Source organism: Carlito syrichta, unplaced genomic scaffold (genome assembly GCF_000164805.1).
Source record: "Carlito syrichta isolate Samal-C Ts95f unplaced genomic scaffold, Tarsius_syrichta-2.0.1 Scaffold311317, whole genome shotgun sequence".
NCBI lineage: Eukaryota > Metazoa > Chordata > Mammalia > Primates > Tarsiidae > Carlito > Carlito syrichta.
The window spans coordinates 1553708-1574210 of record NW_007255413.1 but is presented as its reverse complement, the minus strand read 5'-3'; the positions used below and the strand labels follow the sequence as shown (position 1 = coordinate 1574210).

Genomic DNA, 20503 nt, shown 5'->3' with positions numbered 1-20503 from the left:
TTGAGTAAAATGCAAAAGAAGACTTGGGTAGGTCAAAAGCCAAACTGAGGGGGAAAATGCAACATACATGAAAAGAGATTATCCACTTCTTTTATCTCCATCTGGTGGGTGATTAACAAATTCCAATCCCCTGAGTCTTTTTTTTTTTTAAAGATGTGGGGTACAATTCAGAGTTACATATACAAATGTTGATTATACAGGTACCCTTGTTGATGAGGTGTGCCCCCCCCTCCCCTAGCAGTTTCCCTCAACTGCCAGTCCCCCCCCCCCCCAACAGTTTTCCACTACTGCCAATCACTTTCTTATAGCATTATAATTGTACAAGGTCACGTTATGAGTGAGAACATATGGAACTCAATTCTTTGTTTCTGTGATAAATCGCTGAGTATGATCGACTCCAAATCCATCGAATGTGCTGCAAAGGCCATGTATTTGTCATTCTTTATGGCTGCATAATATTCCATTGTGTATATATATCACATTTTTTTAATCCAGTCCAGCTTCGATGGGCAACACAGTTGGTTCCATGTTTTTGCTATTGTGAATAGAGCTGCAACAGACATGCGTGTGCAGGTATCTTTTTTACAGAATAATTTGAGTTCCTCTGGGTGTATTCCCAATAGAGGATCAATTTCTTGTTCTTTCAGATATCTCCAGACTGTTTTCCAGAGAGGTTGTACAAGTTTGCATTCCCATCAGCAGTGTAGAAGCATTCCTTTTTCTCCACATCCTCGCCAGCATCTGCTGCTGTTTGTTTTATTAATGATGGCCATTCTTACAGGGGTTAGGTGGTATCTCAATGTGGTTTTGATTTGCATTTCTCTGATGATGAGTGAGACAGCACTTTTTCATGTGTCTGTTGGCTGCCCATATATCTTCTTTTGAGAAGTGTCTATTCATGTCTTTTGCCCACTTTTTAAAGAGACTGTTTTTTTCCCTTTGGTGCGTTTGAGTTCCTTGTAGATCCTAGATGTTAGGACTTTGTTAAATATACAGTTGGAAAATATTTTTTCCCATTCTGTGGGTTGTCTCCCTGTTCCCTTGATGGTTTCTTTTGCTTTGCAGAAGCTCGTTAAATTGATGAGGTCCCACTTGTCTATCTTATTTCTTAAGGTATTGGCCTGTAGAGTTCTGGATAGGAATTTGTTGCCAGTTCCAATTTCCATAAGATGTCTACTGCATTTTCTAAGGTTCTTATAGTTTGTGGTTTTACCTTCTTAAGTAGTGGATTCCTTCCCTTGTCACCCCTTTTCCTCCTTTCATTTTCACACTCCAAAACTCTGTTTATTTATTTGGAAACTGGCGATGATATTGGTATCTTCATCATAAGCTGATTGAAGTGAATAAGTGAGATACACGTAAAGTGCCTGGCAAATTATAAGCATATAATAAAATGATTTTTTAACCTAAGTAAATTATACTTTTTAAGCTGTTCAAAATATTTTTATTTGATGTTGCTATTGTTTTGTTTTTTTTTAACAGGACCAACAACTTAAAAATTCCTTTCTGAACCAGACAGGTAATTTGCACTTGTTAGAACCAGTCAGGTATAAAGCAAGAGGGAATCAGTGAAGGTGATGGAGAAATGGAGACTGGATACCCAATGATGTAAAAGCATTCACATTCAAAATTTTCTAAAAAAAGAAAAAAATTGTGTTGACCTTACAGAACCTATTTCAGATTCCCTTCTGCCTATCAGACACAAGTTTGTGACCCTCAGCAATGTAAAGTCAGGAAAGGGGTTTTAGTGTGAAACTGACATGAGTTGGTTTATATCCTACAAATGAAATCAACTGATTTCGCTGTGGTAAGACGAATGAATTGAAGAGGGGACAAGCAGAAAAGCAGAGGAGCTTGTTAGGTGACTATAATATTCTATGGAAGGAAGGGTGCTACTGTGAAATGAATTGAGAGGAAAGATTAAGATAAGTAGATGGGCCGGGCTCGGTGGCTCAGCCTGTAATCCCACGCTTTGGGAGGCTGAGGTGAGTGGATTGTCAGAGCCTGCGGGTTTGACACCCGCCTGGGCAACTTGGCAAGACCTTATCTCTACAATAAATCAAAAATCGGCCGAGCGTGGTAGTGCATGCCTGTAGTTCCAGTTACTCAGAAGGCTAAAGCGGAAGGATAGCCGGAGCCCAGCAGGTTGAGGCTGTGGTGGCTGGGAGCAGCCACTGCACTCTAGTCTAGGCGACAGAGTGAGATGCCAACTCAAAAAAAAAAAAAAAGAGATAAGTAGATGGGTTTGAGACATGCGTTGTGAAGGTAGAATGAACAGAACTCTTTTGCATGCATGCCTCTATACAGAAGTGGATTGAATTTTCCTTAAATAAAATATATTTTTGAAAAAGTCAGTGAACTGTTATGTTCCCTCAGCCTGCCTTCAAGTCCTTGATGATTCCAGTATCATTTTTATATGGCTTTACTGTCTAAATTTAGCTTAATCCGTTTATGCTCCTTTGCTGAGGGAAGTTGTCACGCTGCCAGTTGGGTTGGGTTTACTAAGTTTCAGTTTCCTTTCTCGGAGTCTCTGAAGCGTCAAGGCTGCTGGACAATTTCCTGCTCCCGTCTTGTGCCTGACTAGCTATCCAGACAGAGCAGCTACCCTCCGCTCCAGCCCTTGTACAGCTACTGCAGCAGGTAAATAACTTGCTGTTTTCCACTTTTCCTAGCAATCAATAGGTCTCTCCTCTCACTCTCTCCTTGTCTCTCTCTCTCTCTCTCTCTCTTTTCCTGGTCACTTGCCAATCTCTTTTTTATTTTTATTTTTATTTTATTTTATTTTTTTGAGTTGGAGTCTCACTCTGTCGCCCAGACTGGAGTGCAGTGGCCACTCCCGGCCACCGCAGCCTCGACCTGCTGGGCTCTGGCGATCCTCCCACCTCAGCCTTCCGAGTAGCCGGAATTACAGGCATGTGCTACCACGCCCGGCTGATTTTTTGATTTATTGTAGAGATGAGGTCTCGCTGCCCAGGCGGTTCTCGGACCCGCGGGCTCAGGCAATCCACTCACCTCAGCCTCCCAAAGGCGCGGGATTACAGGCTGAGCCACCGAGCCCGGCTTCTTTTTTATTTTTAAACATAACAATTTATAGTAAAAATCAGCTAATGATTTTTCTAATTTATAGTAAAAATGAGCTAATGACTTTTCTTGCTATCTGTTCATCCTGTGTTTACTCGTTCTTGTGTTATGTAAATAAGAAGCATACATGCACGTTTCGTGACAGTGCATGTTCTCTGTTTTTCAATACTTAATGAAAAATATATTTGTTTTTCCACTAGATCAAGAAGTGTGGCAGTGACAGCTCGTTTGACAGGATTTCAAGAAAACACCCTGCAAAAATATTTTGGAAGAAAGCAGTTCAGCCTTCTGTATAAGGCCAGCGTCCATGGGTTCTCTCAGAAAGATGTGCTACCAAGATGCTGTAATCAAGGATCTACTCTAACAGTGACTTATTGTAAAACTTACATTGTTGGAGTATACACACAAGTGAGTTACCAGGAAAATAAAGATGTTCCTGCCATCCTTTTTGCACTTTGAGAGAATAAAATTTCAGAATGCAAAATGAGTGTCACTCCAGAAGATATGTTTAATTTGGGAAGATACAGGTCTGATTTCAAGATTCATCTGCATGAATGTTATGTGTCTATGAACTCAAGCACAAGGAAAAGCCTTGGGCTGCCTGAAAGTGACACTCTCTCCATTCAGGAGTGTGAAGTTTTTCGATGTGAAGGTAGGTTTGATTAGATTGTCCTATACGGGGAAACCCCTGATCGGGTACCCTTCCACTGTTGGAGCTGTTCTATCCTCTCAATAAATCCTGATTTCTAAAAAAAAAAAAAAAAAAAGAAAGACAGATTGTCCAACAGTTCTCTCCCGCATGTTTGGTGGGTTCAAGCCAACCCATCTCTTTAAGGAAAAATGACTTTTCACTTGTCCTTATTTCAGATGGTCTAGACTGAAACCTGGCCACATATTGTTAGCTGAGATAACCATGGTCAATAATACACATATTCGTGATAATACTCTTCACATAAGATCTACCCTCTTAGCAAAATTTCAAGTACAGTAAGTCCTCACTTTAGCATCTTCCTAGATACTTAGAAACTGCAGCTAGTGAAATGAGGAAATTGGCTTCTTTCTTCCTCATCATTATGGCAAAAAGATGTTATGCGTGGATCTGCTGTTTTTTTTTTTTTGGTTTAAAGTCACAGTTTCCAAGAATCTGTGAGCACTTATTGTGCACTATTGCTATAATATCGTTAGCTATAGGTACTATGTTGCACAGTAAATCTTTAGGACTTAACAATCTTGAGTAAGTAAAACTTTGTACTAATTGACTAACGCATTTCCCTTTCTCCTTCCACCTCCACCCTCCACCTCCCCATCCCTGACAACCACCCTTTGAGTCCTTTGACCTTTCTTCCAAGTTACCCCAAATATATATATTTTTAATTGCTGAAGTCTGGTAAATTTACTTGGCTATGTCATGATGTTGGCCATCCCAGTTCAGTTAAGTAAACTTTTTATTGAAATGTAACACATGGCTAGGCTTGGTGGCTCAGCTTGTAATCCCAGCACTTTGGGAGGCTGAGGCGAGTGGATTGCCTAAGCCTGCGGATTTGAGACCCGCCTGGACAACTTGGCAAGACCTCATCTCTACAGTAATTCAAAAAATAGCCAGGCATGGTAGCGCGTGCCTGTAGTTTTGGCTCCTTGGAATGCTGAGGTGGAAGGATCGCTGGAGCCCAGCAGGTCGAGACTGCAGTGGCCGGAGAGCGTGCCACTGCACTCCAGTCTGGGTGATGGAGTGAGATTCCAACTCAAAAAAAATGAAAAAATATAACACATAAACAGTAAAGTGCAGTTGATAAGTGTATAATTGACAAACATTTTACAAATGTAACAACCACTCAGATGAAGAAACAGATCGTTACTATCACTTCAGAAGACCCTGTTATGATTGTTTTCAGTTATTACCAACCAAAGGTAAACATTATTCTGCTTTCTATCAACATTAATTAATATTTCTTATTTGTGAATATTGCATTCATAGAACCATACCAAAATGTCTAGCCTGTTCCATCCAATATTATATTTGTGAGAATGAGCAAATACAAAAGATTGGAAAGAAACATCTAATGCCTACAAATCAGATATCTTACTCCATATTGCTAAACTAGTAATTTCAAAGATAAGGGCAATCAAAAGTCTCAGAGAAGACAGAAAGAGTACTGGGATAGTCTGTGTGGCTTTCTAGATATTTTCTTTCCGTGCTTGGCATATGCTTTCTGCACATGAACAACAGGTAGGGAGGGGTTTTAAGTGAAGTTTATGAACTACCTACAAATTGAAGCGTGATTAGGTTATGAACATTTATACACCTGATTACATGACATTTTTCATAAAGAATGCCTCCTTAATCCATAAAATCTGGATTTACTTACCCTTAAGTATTTCTTAGCCATAGATATGCTGTTAAGGAAGTTTAAGAGGTAAGCAGTACTCTTTCTTGAAAAAATACCATTAGTGGATTTACTAGCACATACAATTAATAGCATATTTATAAGGCAATTAGAGGTAGTCACTTGTGTTCTTTCTTTCCCTGAGTGTTTTCCCCAGTAAAGTGAGTAAATGTATCCCAGTCTAACTGCTTTAACTCCTACTGTCATAGTGATTCACCCATGTGATTGCATGTAGCAATGATTTGTTTCTTATCATTTTCATGTCATATTGCATTGTGGCGTATCCCTTACAGTCCTTTAGCCCATCACTGTTGTTGGACAATGGGGTTTTCCAGTTTGGGGCTATCACTAATAATATTGCTGCAAACATTTCGTATATGTCTTTGGTTCACACATATACACATTTTTTGAAGAAAATACTAATGAAATTGCTTGGTCACAGGGTATATATATATATATATTCAACTTCAGTGGATAATGACAAAATTTTCCAGCATAGCTGTGTCCATTTCTTTCTTTATTTCCTTTTTTTTTTGAAAGCAGGATTTATTGAGAGGACAGAAAAATCTCCCACAATGAGAGGGGACCCAAGGGGTTGCTCAGTTGTATCAATTTCTACTACCTCCAATAGTGTATAAGAATCTGTCACAGTTGAATGCGGTGGCTCAAGTCTGTAATCCCAGCACTTTGGGAGGCTGAAGCAAGGAGGATCACCTCGACCAGGAGGTCAAAGCTGCGGTGAGCCATGATCGTTCCAGTGTACTTCAGACTGGGTGATACAGTAAGACCACAACTCAGAAAAACAAAGCAAACAAACAAACAAAAAAACAACAAAAAAAACTCTGTCACTTCAAGTTTTCTCCCATACTTTTTAAAAATAGTACTTTTTAAAAAACTTTTAAATGTTTTATTTTAAGATGAGGTGTACAATTCAGGGTTAGTGATACAAATGTTCATTATGCAGTTACCCTTGTTGAAGAGGTATGCCCACCGTGCCCTGGTAGTTTCTCTCAACTGCCAATCCCACTCTCCCCCTCCCCCCAGCAGTTTCCCACTACTGCCAATTCCTTTCTTATGGTATTACAATAACTGTTCAAGGTCCACTTATGAGTGAGAACATGTGGTTCTCTGTTCTTTGTTTCTGTGATAGATCACTGAGTTTGATAGACTCTAAATTCATCCAAGTGGCTGCAAATTTCATACGTTTGTCCTTCTTTATGGCTGTGTAATATTCCACTGTGTATAGGTACCACATTTTTTTATCCTATACTTTTTGTTTGTTTGTTTGTTTTTATTTAGTCAGTGTCTCACTGTGTTGCCCAAGCTGGAGTGCTAGCGTGCAGTGGTGAAATCAGAGTTCATTGCGTCCTCAAACTCCTGGGCTCAAGTGATCCTCCCACCTCAGTCTCCCAAGTAACTGGGACTGCAGGTATGTGCCACTATATCTGGAAAATTTTTAAATTTTTTTGTAGAGAAGAGGTCTCGCTATGTTGCCTAGGCTGGTCTCAAACTCCTTTATTCAAGAGGTCCTCTCACCTTAGCCTCCCATATATTATTAGTTTTAAAATATGTGGCTATTATAGGATATGAGTGGTGATATGGCATTTAGACGAGTTACTTATTTATTTTACATTTTGAAATAATTTATATTAATTTATCATTTTTTCCACATTTTAAGAATTGGCTTAAGATTTTTATTAATTACTTCTTTGTCTATTCCTAAAGTTTGTTTCTTTACTGTTTTTTGCTTCTATTTTCAATGTTCAGAATTTTCCTTTTTTCTTGCCATGAATGCAGTGTGATTTTATCACAAAGTTGACATAAAGTGTTTATATTGATATTTTTTATATGTGTATAATGTTAGTGTCTAAACTTCCTTTTGAATGTTAAAGTTATTTAACAGAAAACTTATTAAAGTCCCAATAGGCTGCTTTTCCATTTGTTTATACTTGTTGATTTCTAGTTGTATTATATTATTGTCATTGACTAAAGCGTCACAATTTCTACTTTTGATAATTTAATATGACTTACTTTGTTATACATACAGCCATATTTATAAATGTCCCACATGATAGTCTTTCATAGTTTAGAGAATTGCTAGCATGATACTTCTAATCTTTTCCATTTAAAATCCATCATAGAAGAGTGTCTCATTCCCAGAAAAAAAAAAAATTCTGGGCCTGAGTCTCATTGGTCTCCGCCCAGGCCTTGATCCATTTGCTGTGCTCTGATTGGCTGAGCACAAGTGTCACCTTCTCTTCTGAAGCTAGGAATAAGATCCAGTGAACGGAAGTTCCTGGAGTCCCAATTGTTGTGAGCAGGTTGTGGAAAAACTGATGCATGTAGCTTTTTTGTGTGTGTCTCTGCACATTGTTCCTTCATAGTCCAATAGAATCTTCCTACATTGGATTGTGGGAGGGGGTGGGGGAGGAAATGTCTTTTACAGCATTCCCACATCTCTAGGGCTTGCTTATGTTAACCAGAAAGCATTCCCACCCTCCATTCCCAAGTTGGAGCAGCCACATGCTGCTGCTAAGTGATTGCGTGAGATGAGATGGCTGCTGAAGTCTTGTATTGTCTACCTAGCCTCTCACTCTTGCCCCTTTAAATGAGATGATGTTAATGAGCTTTGTTGGATTTTTTTCTGTAAAACTGCTTAATTTTCATTATACTGTACTGCTCTCATGGAAAGTCTATTTTTATATTTCTCTTAGAGAGTTCATTGACGTTCATTCATTTAGTCAATCATTCAGCAACTTCTAATCTACTTTATTCTTTGATTATTTCCCTAGATTTACTGGACACAAGAAAGATAAAAGGGGTTACTGAGTAAGTTAATGTTTTTAACATTCTGCTACTCTCTTCATAATCTGTAAGTCTTCATCAATAAAGTTGGTAACAGGAGTTATCACAGGTAACTTGTGGGTCTTCAGAAACAAATGATATCTATAGTCATAAAATGATTTGATAAAAATGGACACTGAGTAGAGGGAAGACATTTCTAATGTTATTATGTACTTGAAGAAAAATAATTATTTGCCTACTTTTCTGTGTTTTGTTTAGAATTCTTGCAACTAAAATTTCCTCTGCTTTAGAGAGTCACTAAGGCAGGAGTGATTGACAGGTAGAAAATACCTATCATGAATTTCAGGAACATGTTAGAAGTGGTCTACTTCCATAAACTTCAAAAGTCACATATTATATTGTGATTTTTTAAGTTTATTTTTGAATAATGTGTATTCTCGTTTAACGTAACACTTATTTACTCTTAAATTTATATGATCTAGTAACTTAAGTCTGAAAGATGTTATGTCTGATTGGCTTTAGTAAGGGGTAATTTTTGCTTTTCTTTCTTCTTCAATAGGATTTGAGGTAGGGTAGTCTCATGTCTTTTTATGTAGGAAAGCACATTGTTAATCAAAAATAACTATAAGAAAAAAATGAATTCTAAGATAATTTAATGGCAAAGCCTTGAGATCTAGTCTCGACCAACTGCTAACTTGTGTCTGAACAGGCTCAGAGAGAGCTTACTGTCAGCTGTGAGAACTCATAAACCATATGGAGAGCTTGTTCACCAAGTACGAATCCTTCTGCTGGGTCCAATTGGCGCTGGGAAGTCTAGCTTTTTCAACACAGTGAAGTCTGTTTTCCGAGGCCATGTAACAAATCAGGCTTTGGTGGGGTCTGATACAAGTGGGATATCTAAGCAGGTAGGTATATTTTAGGCCACCCAACCTTTGCTTCTTTGTTTAAGTTAATTGCATTTGAAAAGACTTTTCTGATCAACTTTATTATGCGTGGATTTCATCTCAATTTGCATTTAAAAAGATGAACCCTGAAAGTTGCTTTTTCCCCCCTCTGTAGTACAGGACATACTCTATTAAGGATAGGAGTGATGGCACCTCCCTGCCATTTGTTCTGTGTGACTCACTGGGACTGGGTGAGAAAGAAGGCCTATGCATAGATGACATGCTCTCTATCTTAAAAGGTCATGTTCCTGATAGGTACCAGGTAAGATTTGGCTCATCTACAAGAAACTATCATTGAATTTTTAAATGCTTGTTTTTACCCATTGTTCATTCAGACTCTAGTCTAGCTTAATGTATCACCATTTATCTTCTTAAACTATACTTGTTCAAGGTTCTCGGTCCCTTTTTGATACTTTTTCCACCAAGAATAAAAGCATCTCAAGGACTCTTCTGTCAGAACTATCATAACTGCTATGAATGCAATCCTACCTTCAATTGCCTTTGGCTGTGCAAAACAGAAATTCACCCACATTCACTTACCCACAGAGATAATTTTGCTGAGGTAACAGGAAGTTTGCAGGCAGGCAGCTCAGAGCCAACTTGGCGGCTCGCTGAGGTTATGAGTTTCAGAGGTCCTTCTGACTTTCTGAGACCCTTGGCATGGGGTATTATAGACTGAATGCGTCTCCCCCAGACTAACATGCTGAAGCCCTAATACCCAATGTGATGGTATTTGTAGCTAGAGTGTTTGGGGGGTAACTAAGTCATGAGGGTAGAGCCCCCATGAATGGGATTAGTACTCTTATAAGAAGATGCATGAAAGAGATGACCGCTTTCTGCCATGTGGAGATACAACTTGAAGGTGTCTGTCTGCAAACCAGGAAGAGAGCCCTCACCAGAAAACAAGTGTGCTGGCACTTTGGTATTGGGCTTCCCAGCCTTCATAACCATGAGAAATAAATGTTTGTTGTGTAAGCCACTTAGTCTGTGGTAGCATGTTACAGCAGTCCTACTTGAGTGAGATATGTGGCTTTCATCCTTTATACGAAGCACTAGCAGATTTTTCTAGGCAAGAGGAAGGGGAAATCAAGTCTGGCCTTGACTTGATTTACCTCAGTCTGGCCTTTTTAAAAAAAATTCTAGTGTTTTAAGTAAACATTTGTATCTTTAATTAATCATTAATCTATCTTGTTCCAAATGGAGAGTCAATCATGCCCACATCTTTTATTGAGTGCCTGCTGTATCTTTTTAAATAAAACATTAGGGTCAGTTTTGTATTCATTAGTTTTTTCCCAATTGACTTATCTATTCTTTTATGATATAATTTTAATTACTATATTGTTTAATTGTTCTAATTATCATAGCAATTATATCTGGATAAGTATATTTTCACACATACACTTTTCCAAGTAAAGTTACTGTGTTTTGTTTAATTGTTTGTGTTTGATTTCTTTTTCTTTTTTTTTTTTTTTTTTTTTGAGTTGGAGTCTTACTCTGTTGCCCAGACTGGAGTGCAGTGGCTGCTCCGGGCCACCGCAGCCTCGACCTGCTGGGATCCGGTGATCCTTCCGCCTCAGCCTTCCAAGTAGCTGGAACTACAGATGCCCGCTACCATGCCCGGCTGATTTTTTGATTTATTGTAGAGATGAGGTCTTGCTGCCCAGGCGGGTCTCAAACCCACGGGCTCAGGCAATCCACTCACCTCAGCCTCCCAAAGGCATGTGATTACAGGCTGAGCCACCGAACCCGGCTTTGTGTTTGATTTCTTGTTTTTTGATTGAAATTATGCTAACATTTCATATTAAAAATGGATTTACATCTTACATAACCAATGTGCCTATTTAAAAACACACTTTTTTATTCATGACATTTCTTTTATTCTTTATTATGGATTTATCTTGTGAATGCTGTTAAGCTTATTTTTAAATGCATATTTTGAAAAATACACTTTTTTTCATAGAGAATTTTAAACCTGTGTAAAAATAGACAAAATAGTTGAATGAATTCCCATGTACTCAGTTTCAAAAACGTTTGACTTAGAAGCAGGCTTGTTTTATCTATATCTACCCAAATTTTCCTCTCCTGTATTATTTTGAAGCAAGCTTGAGAAGTCATAGCATTTCATTCATTATTGAATATACATATATATACATAAGAGCATAGATATGTTTCCTTAAACATAGCTATAACACCCTTATCATACCTAAAATTTACAATTGCTCCTTTACTTATCAAATACTACTCAATGTTTAAATTCTTAATTGCTTTATAAATATCATGCATTTTAAAGTTTATTTTAAATACAATTCAAATAAATCTAGACAGCCTCTTTTAATGTGTATGTTCGGCCTTTATTGCTTTTGTTCTTTTCCTTGAAATGTGTTTTTTAAGAAATCTGTTTGTTTTGCAGACTTCCACGCAGTCTGAACTATGCTCTTTGCACTCCTCTGGGTGGTTTTTCCTGGTCCTCTGTTGTCTATATATCTGAAACTAACTGGAAGTTGATAGTTGAATCTAGAATCATGTCCCAATTCAGTTTTTACTTCATAGATGGTGCTGTGCTTTATGGGAAGGTGTAAAATTTGGGATTTCATCACTTCTCTAATATTAGTGTTCATTAATGTTCAATGGCTATCTCCATTTATTTCTTAGGATGTGAAAACAGTGATATTGTATTTCTGTCATCCATTTATCATTTCACATTTGAAAGAAAAACCTCTCCTTATCCACGATTTGATTCCCCAGTGGCACAGTTTAAAAGGGAAAAGTGGGATATATGTGGATTTTCTCCTCCTTTTTACAAGATTTTGAAATGATTAGTTACTTCCTTAGCATTTGCTAGTAATGACCATCTATTATTTTATGGTCATTATAAACTAAATATGAATTGAACATATTTTATGTGTTTTAATTCACTGTAGTTTTTCTTCATACTAACGTCAAATGTGCCATCTTGTACCCATGGGAGACTTTACTATTTGGATCCTGAGTCTCTTTGACATGACATGAACCCAAAAGTCTTTGTGATATTATTTGATTTCTGTCATGACTAGATATCTCGGCTACATTTTGTATGTTTCTGTCACAATTTTGAATCAGTTATTTTTCCAGAAGTTCTGATTTAGACTATTAGAACTACTTGTTATTTGACGGATCATTGTTTCTTACCCTTTTAATTGGGAATAGTTAAGATATATATATATATTCATGAAAAATAAATTATAAATTCATATAGAAACTTCTCATGCAAATTCAGGACTAACTAACTTTTATTTACTTCTTCTCTCTTACCTGTGTATCTGCTTCCTCCCAAACTGAGAATTCCCATTCTCAAAAATACCAGAGATGACAGATTATCATGTCACAAACTCATTTGTTTATCTTAAATAACATCTACAGTATCTCATTGTAAAAGCCTTATCAGTATCATGAACAATCTCAGCATAATCAATTTCATTTCATTAATCACAATCAAAACTAGACACCATAAAAAATGTTAGCAGATTTTTATTGCGTGTTTAGAATGTACCATGTATCTTTGTAAGTGTATACAAATTAAAACTAAATCAGAAATAGTGTGTCTTAAAACTAATCAGAAAGAGTAATTACAACCACAATTGGATACAAAAATTCACTAATTTAATTAATTTAGAGATTTATTTTTAAATTTAATTTTGTTTCATATTTATGTTGAGCATTTGCATGGTTCTGAAATCAAATCCGCAAAACAAGGCATATTCAAAGAATTTATCTTCCTTCTCTGTCCCTTCAAATATGTTTCTCCCCTCTTCCAATAAGTAACCATCTAAAATGTATGGTTTGCTTAACTTTTTAACGTACAAGAAAATGTATATAAGTGTATGGCTCCGCCTTTCTTAGAGAAGTGGTAGATTGCTGTATTTTATTGACATAGCAGACTTTTGTTGCTACAGAGTCCTGTAGTTAATAGCCTTGTGCATACACTGTTCTGTATTTTTGCCAGTTTGTTTGTGGGACGGACCCTCAGCACAGGAGCTGCTGGTTGAAGAGGAAAGTCATCTCTTCTTGAACCACTTTCCGCTTGCGTCTGAGTGATGATGCCTGTTTCTGACTACTCCCACCTCCATCTTTGCCCACACTGCTTCTTTTACCTAGAACATCTTCTGCCATCTCCTTATCCCCTTTACCAGATGAACTCCATCTGTTTTTAGATTACATGTCTCAGGCCGGGCTCGGTGGCTCAGTCTGTAATCCCAGCGCTTTGGGAGGCCGGGGTGAGTGGATTGCCTGAGCTCGCAGGTTCGAGACCCGTCTGGGCAACTTGGCAAGACCTCATCTCTACAGTAAATCAAAAATTAGCAGGGCGTGGTAGCACTCGCCTGTAGCTCCTACTTGGAAGGCTGAGGCGGAAGGATCGCCGGAGCCCAGCAGGTCGAGGCTGCGGTGGCCGGGAGCGGCCACTGCACTCCAGTCTGGGTGGCAGAGGGAGACTCCAACTCCAAAAAAAAAAAAATTACATGTCTCTTCTTCTCAGAAACCTAATTTGACCAGGTGACAGGACTGCTAGCTCCTTACACAATGCATACCCTCTTTATCAGCTTGTTAGCCTCGTACGCACTATGTGCTCATAAACATTTGTTAAATTAATATGTTATTTTATGTCCACCATACAGTTTAACCCCATGAAACCAATCACATCAAGTCATCATAGCTATGTTGCCTCACCATTGCTGAAGGACAGAATCCATTGTGTGGTGTTTGTGTTTGATGCCGTCTCTGTTGAATATCTCTCTTCTGAGATGGTGGCAAAGATCAAAAGATTTCGAAGAGAGGTGATAAATTGTGGTGAGTCTCATTCTACTTTGCTCCTAAGGGTAATGGGCTAGACTATATTCTAGAATGGGTTTGAGCCAGGATGAAGAGCTTAAGTAATTGCATAGTTCTGTCTTCCCTGGTCCACCAACTTTGCTTAATACAGTTGAGCACTCACTAACTTGTGAGCTTGTGCAAGTGACTTGAAACTCTCTGTGACTCAGTTTTGTAATCCATAAAATTAGTATAATAATAGCATCCACTGTAAAGATATTTTTGATGAGGATTAAACAAATTAATGTATATACGAAGAGTAGTATGATCCTAACTACCTGCTGCCGCTATACCCTGGCATACATTTAGTGACCAAGAGTCATGGCATTCCCTTTGGGTCTTAAAAGATTAGAAAGTGAAAAGAAACATTTCACTAAGAAAAGAAGCAGGAAAGTAAGTTGTTTGGTGGGATAGAGATAGTATACAGGGCTTGGAGATGGTAACCAGGATCTGAGGAATAGGGTGCTCCATTCTGGCTTTTCTTGACCTTGTCCATTTTGAGTGGGAAAGAGTCAGTTTATCACAACTTTGATTATTTTACAAGAAGAGAATGGTTGACTTACCTGCTCGTTGAATTTTAAATCTTGTAGAAGAGGATGTGCAGAGACATGCTGGCTAACGTGAAATAAGAATGGTTGCTCTGTGATGCTTTCACTCATTCTAGGTCTTTCTTGAAGACTCTTATTCCCTATCTTGTTCATTAGAGTCCTTAGGCATTTTCTCTGTCTCCATCAAAGCACAACGTTGGCCAGAATATAAAATCCATCGGTGATATTTTAGCATGAATTTTTGTTACCTTTTCCAAGAGGTGGCTTCATTTGAAGCCTCATTACTTACCATGGAAGGCAATGAAGGTGACTTCCCATGTCAGAGAAATCCCGGTTGTGAATAGGTCTCCAGAAGGACTTTTGTGGGCAGGGATGGTAGGTATGGGAATCTGAAATTGCTCCATTGGTAGCCTATCGCATACTTGATAGCTGATTAACTTAAAAATACTGCTGATGTCTGAAATGACTAAAACAAAAACTCATATGTTTCTGTTTGGCACAGGCGTGGTCTTTGTGGCTTTGCTTACTAACGTAGATAAAGTGGATCTGATTACCAAAGGTGACCTTATCGATATAGAGAAATGTGTGCCTGTGAAGCAGAAGGTAAAGCGTGATACTCTCTGTAAACATATTTTCTTCTGGGGCATGTTACCATAATCACATAGGACTGTGTATAAAAATAAAAATAGACAGCTACTGAATTTAAGAAGAATTTTAGGACTTGCTTACATAGGGCTCATTCCCCAATTTTTGAAAATTAAATACAATCATTGCTTGGTATCTAAGGGGGATTGGTTGTAGGATCTCCTGCTGATAACAAAAATTGCAGCTGCTTAAGTCTCTGGTATGAAATGGCATAGTAGTTGCAAACAACCTATATGCATCCTTCTGTATACTCCATATCCCCTCTAGAGTACTTATGGGACCTAATGCAATTATGTAAATACTATATCAATAGCTGTTACACTATATTTTTTTAGGGAATATTGGCAGGGAAAAAATACTCTGTGCGTGTTCAGCACAGACAGAATTTTTTCTAATATTTTTGAGCCTTAGTTGGTTGAATCCACAGCAGTGAAACCCATGAGTGCAGAGGGCTGATTATCTGTATTTTTCTTTACACTGATGCAGATTCATTGCATGTATTATAATTTAATTCAGTTAGGATCCATTCAACAAATATTTATTGATTGCCTTTTTTCTTTCAGATGCGGGGCATAATTCAGGGTTAGGTATACAAATGTTCATTATGCAAGTACCCTTGTTGATGAGATGCCCCCCCTCCCCTGGCAGTTTCCCACCACCGCCAATCCCTTTCTTATAGTATTGTGATAATTGTTCAAGGTTCGCTAATGAGTGAGAACATGTGGTACTCTGTTCTTTGTTTCTGTGATAGATCACTGAGTATGATAGACTCTAAATCCATCCAAGTTTCTGTGAAGTCCATATGTTTGTCATTCTTTATGACTGCATAATATTCCATTGTGTATGTGTACCACATTTTGGAGCCAGGGTGATAGTCTCTAATCAGATACACAGACAATGAAAACCATTTCCTTGCACCAAAAATCTTACAGTTTTATAGGTGGGCATGTGGGAATGGAGGGGTGAGATAAGAAAGTTAACAAGAGAATGCATATTTTGTATATGAGAAATATCATGAAACAACTAAAAACAAAATGCTTTAAGAGTTTAGAGGAAAAAATGTAGCATCAAAAGGGAGGGGGGAGATTTCATAAGTGGGGGGACACTGGGACACAACTTTCAAGGAGGAAGGAGTATTTTCGAAAAGTGAACAGATAGAAAGGGAGAACAAATTCTGTATAAGTCAATATCTTAATGGAGGACAAGGCGGCATGCTTGGGAAGCGTGGAGCTCAGTTTAGGGCTGATCCTTAGGGGGAGATGAAAAAGAGACCGGAGCTTTTGCAGACGGTGCTTTCACATAATTACGTGCATCAGGAGGAATCTTAGTGATGCTTTGGAAGAGTAACAACGTGATCAAAGTTAAGCGTCACAAAAACCAATCTGCCGCTGTTTACAGAGTAGATTAGAAACAAAACGAACCTGGAAGCGGAAACACCAGTTGGGGGGATCCAGCAATTGCTACTATTTCCTGAGAACAAATGACATGATAGACCTTCCTCCTCAACCCTTAAAACAGTCCCATGAGATTGGCACCATCATCACCACATTTGAAAGATGAGAAAACAAAAGCAGACAGAGTAAGGCATTTTCCAACGTTTACGGACAGTGCTAAGAAGTGACAGACGCACGTTTTGAACTCAGGCAATCTGACTTCAGAGATCAACCAGTTGAAGCAAGAATTAAAGATTAAACTAGTCTAATAAAATTGGCTCATCCTGAGAACAGCTTTTAAAAGGAATAGGACAATCATGGATTCTAGTGTAAGTGTATTAAAAATGCCTCAATTTCATAATAGTTTCTATAGAACTTTTAGTTATCTTTTGTCTCTAACAAATACTGATTCCATTACTTGTATCCCAAGAGAAAATTAGTAGTGATATGAGAACTTCATACACAAAGTTCTTCAAGAAACAACTTTATGGAACCCAATCTCCATTTTTTCCCCCTACAGGAAAATAATTGCCAAGCACCCACTTTTTGGTCTTTCTTTGATCACTTACATTGACGTCAAATGATATTTTTTACTGTTTGGAGATGTCTGGGTTTTAATTTCTGTCTTGCAGCGAGAGGTAGTCCAAAGAATACTTGGCTTTGCTCTTTCTGACATCTTGGTGGTGAGCAATTATGTCTCAGAGTGGGAGCTGGACCCCATCAAGGATGTTCTAACACTTACTGCACTGAGACAGATGCTGTGGGCTACGGATGACTTCTTAGAGGATTTGCCTCCTGAGAAAACAGGTAAATACATTTAGTGGCATAGAAGGCTTGAAGGTGTCAACAACTCGCCTACTTCCTGCCTGCCTTGTCTGAGCGCTGGCAGTTCTGTGTCTCTTTGTGGGTTGGTGTCCTGTGATTAGGCGTGCCCTTTGACCCACTGCCTGGACGCATTTTCCCTCTCACTTTTTCTTCTTTTTCTTCCTCCTTGAGTAAGTGCCTCCTAGAGAATCTGCATTGTCTCTCTTCCCTCTTAAGATGAAAGTTTGGAAATCATCCACCTTTGTCATTTCCACTGTCTGAACATCCCAAGCTGTGGCCCTGGTGGCTTCTCTTGGAATGTGCTTCTTTGCTTGGGGCCTAGAGCTGGATTGGTACCATTGTCCCTGAGCAGATGTGATCTTTAGTTTTCTTCCCCTTCCTTAGGACCTTACGCCTCTGTCTTTTTTTTTTTTGAGTTGGAGTCTCACTCAGTCGCTCAGACCGGAGTGCAGTGGCCGCTCCCAGCCACCGCAGCCTCGCCCTGCTGGGCTCTGGCCATCCTTCCGCCTCAGCCTTCCGAGTAGCTGGAACTACAGGCGCGAGCTACCATGCCCGGCTGATTTTTTGATTTATTGTAGAGACGAGGCCTCGCCAAGTTGCCCAGGCGGGTCTCGAACCCGCGGGCTCAGGCAATCCACTCACCTCAGCCTCCCAAGGCGCTGGATTACAGGCTGAGCCAGCGAGCCCGGCTGCCTCTGTCTTTTTAAAATATATATGCTTTATTTTATTTTATTATAGAGATGTGAGGTAAAAGTCAGGCTTAGCTACACAAGCTGGCTGCGTGCAGGGGAAGTTTGGACCTCCAGCTGGCCCTCACTTCCCTGGGTTTAGGACCAGGCATCCTTTGCGATGCTATGTGCCCCCCCCCCGCCTCCCCCCCGGCAGGGTCCAGAGACTGCCGATCCCTCCCTTGTTCTAAGGTGATTGGTGCTCAGGTTGCGCTTATGAGTGAGAACATGCTGCATTCAGTTCTTTGTTTCTGTGATCGATCACTAAGTGTGACGGTCTCCAGCTCCATCCAATTTGCTGCAGAGTTCACGATTTTGCCCTTCTTTATGGTTGCGTAATACTCCATTGTATATATGTACTGCGTTTCTTTTATCCAGTCCACTTTTGATGGAGAGAGAGGGGAGTGAGCGATTCTGCGGCTTCTGTCTTTTGTGACGTGTCTTTTTACTCCTCTTCCTTGTCTTAGTTCCTGAGTCCCAGAGTGGTCAGAGCTATGTAAGGGGTATGCTTCTGTATATTTATGGCTTCAGAATGTGGCTTCAGAATTCCAGGTTAATAAAATTCTCTTTTTATTAACTTGGAATTCATACATGATGCACTGTTCCATTTAAAGATTAGACAAGGTTCCAGTTTATTATTCTCAAATATTATTTTAGATCTTGGGAAATCCAATTAGAATATATTTCCTCTCCAATTCACTCTTACTCTCTGATTGCTGGGAAACTCTCCCATGACCAACTTTGCTGCCCTGACCCTGCCATCTCGGATTCACTGCCTCAGCGTGCACATGCTCCTAAGGCCAGGGTAGATGTCGACCTCTCATGGCCCAATGTTCCTCTTCTCTCTGATTGCTTTGTCCTCCTGGATAATCCACTAAGAATATTTTGTTCTCTTTTCTCAAGGTTCAGAATCATTGAATTGTCAAGTGTGTAACTGAAGAACATGCATTTGTGAAACCTTCACATGTTAGTACCTTTGATCTCATCATAAAAGAGTGAAATAGAGAAAGGAGAAAACACAAAAAAAGGAGAAGTAACTGGGACTGAATGGGTGTATTTCGTTTATGTCTAGGAGGAAGGTACACATACAAAAATATTGCACCTGTAAATAACTAGGAACGGCATGATTTGAGACCAAAATTGTGCAAAACAATAATATATACTCTTGGATATTTTATCTGTCTCTGTGAAAAAATAAAGTCTCTTCTTGTAAAACCTGGGTCTAACTGAATGTGTGTGGGTGTGTGATTTTGAAAAAAAAATTATGTGACTCACCAGCATCTTCTGATCTTTACTCATTTCATCTTAATTTTATTTTATTTCTAAGTTACTTGATTTTAATCTCTATGGGTCTCCATTTAATGCTGTCTACTCTAACCTGAAGTCATTTTTGCTTAAAACTTGAATCCCTCTTCCAGAATGTGGCAATTAATACGAATAAGAATTCTGCAATATAAAAACTGAAAGAAACTATAGCTTGATGACTCTGTCAGTTATGATTATTTTAGCTACAAAGGACAAAACTCAACCTGAGCTGGGAACGTGAATAGAAAAGAGGACAAAGGTGTTGGATCAAGTCATCAAACCATAGAAAGGGTTGGGATTGAACTGGCTTTGGAGATGATTGAATCCGGGGATTCACAAGCTATTTGTTTCTCTCTATATATTACTCTCCATGTTTATCTCTTTCTTTCTCTCTTATCACACACACACACACACACACACACACACACACACACACACACACACTCACACACACACTGTTCTCGTCTCTTTTTTTGCATGTTGCTGTTGTTCTTTCAGGCTAGCAGTTTGATAAATCTTAAGCTTCAAGCTCACATGTATTCAACCCTGTGATCAGAAAAGAAAGATAACTTTGTTTATTCCCAGTTTCTCGTGAAATACTCCAAAAAAGCACTTCAGTTGATCTGTCTTGAGTCATGTGCCCACACCTAGGAACATTTACCTTGTTCAGAGGTGCAAGATAACATGATTAGCCCATCATAGGTCTTATCTTGCCAGCGAGGGTGATTTATTATTGAAGAAAGTTACTTATGAACCCGGCCACTGCTGTATTTGCCGAGCTGGAGAGACACAATGCAGTATGTATCTTTCAGAGTCTGGGGAGTTTTGAATCCAGACCCTTGTTTAGACTATAAGGTTTGCTAAGAAATCTTATAAGTTTAAAATTGTTCATCACTTTAAATAGCATTTTATTAAAGTATAGTATAAACATTAAAAGTGTATGGTTCGTAAGTACACAGC

At 38.8% G+C, this 20503-nt stretch overlaps 1 protein-coding gene across 1 annotated transcript; it reads left to right on the top strand.

The window, feature by feature from the left end:
* Nucleotides 1-3281: 3281 nt before the first annotated feature.
* Nucleotides 3282-19392, top strand: IFI44 (interferon induced protein 44; the record flags this gene model as incomplete). Its single annotated transcript, XM_021717855.1, is given in 8 exon segments — nucleotides 3282-3733; nucleotides 8258-8294; nucleotides 8980-9175; nucleotides 9330-9476; nucleotides 13867-14038; nucleotides 15110-15210; nucleotides 17318-17492; nucleotides 19142-19392. Coding segments are annotated over 8 exon segments (1315 nt in total), but the record flags the coding sequence as incomplete, so codon positions are not given.
* Nucleotides 19393-20503: the final 1111 nt, after the last annotated feature.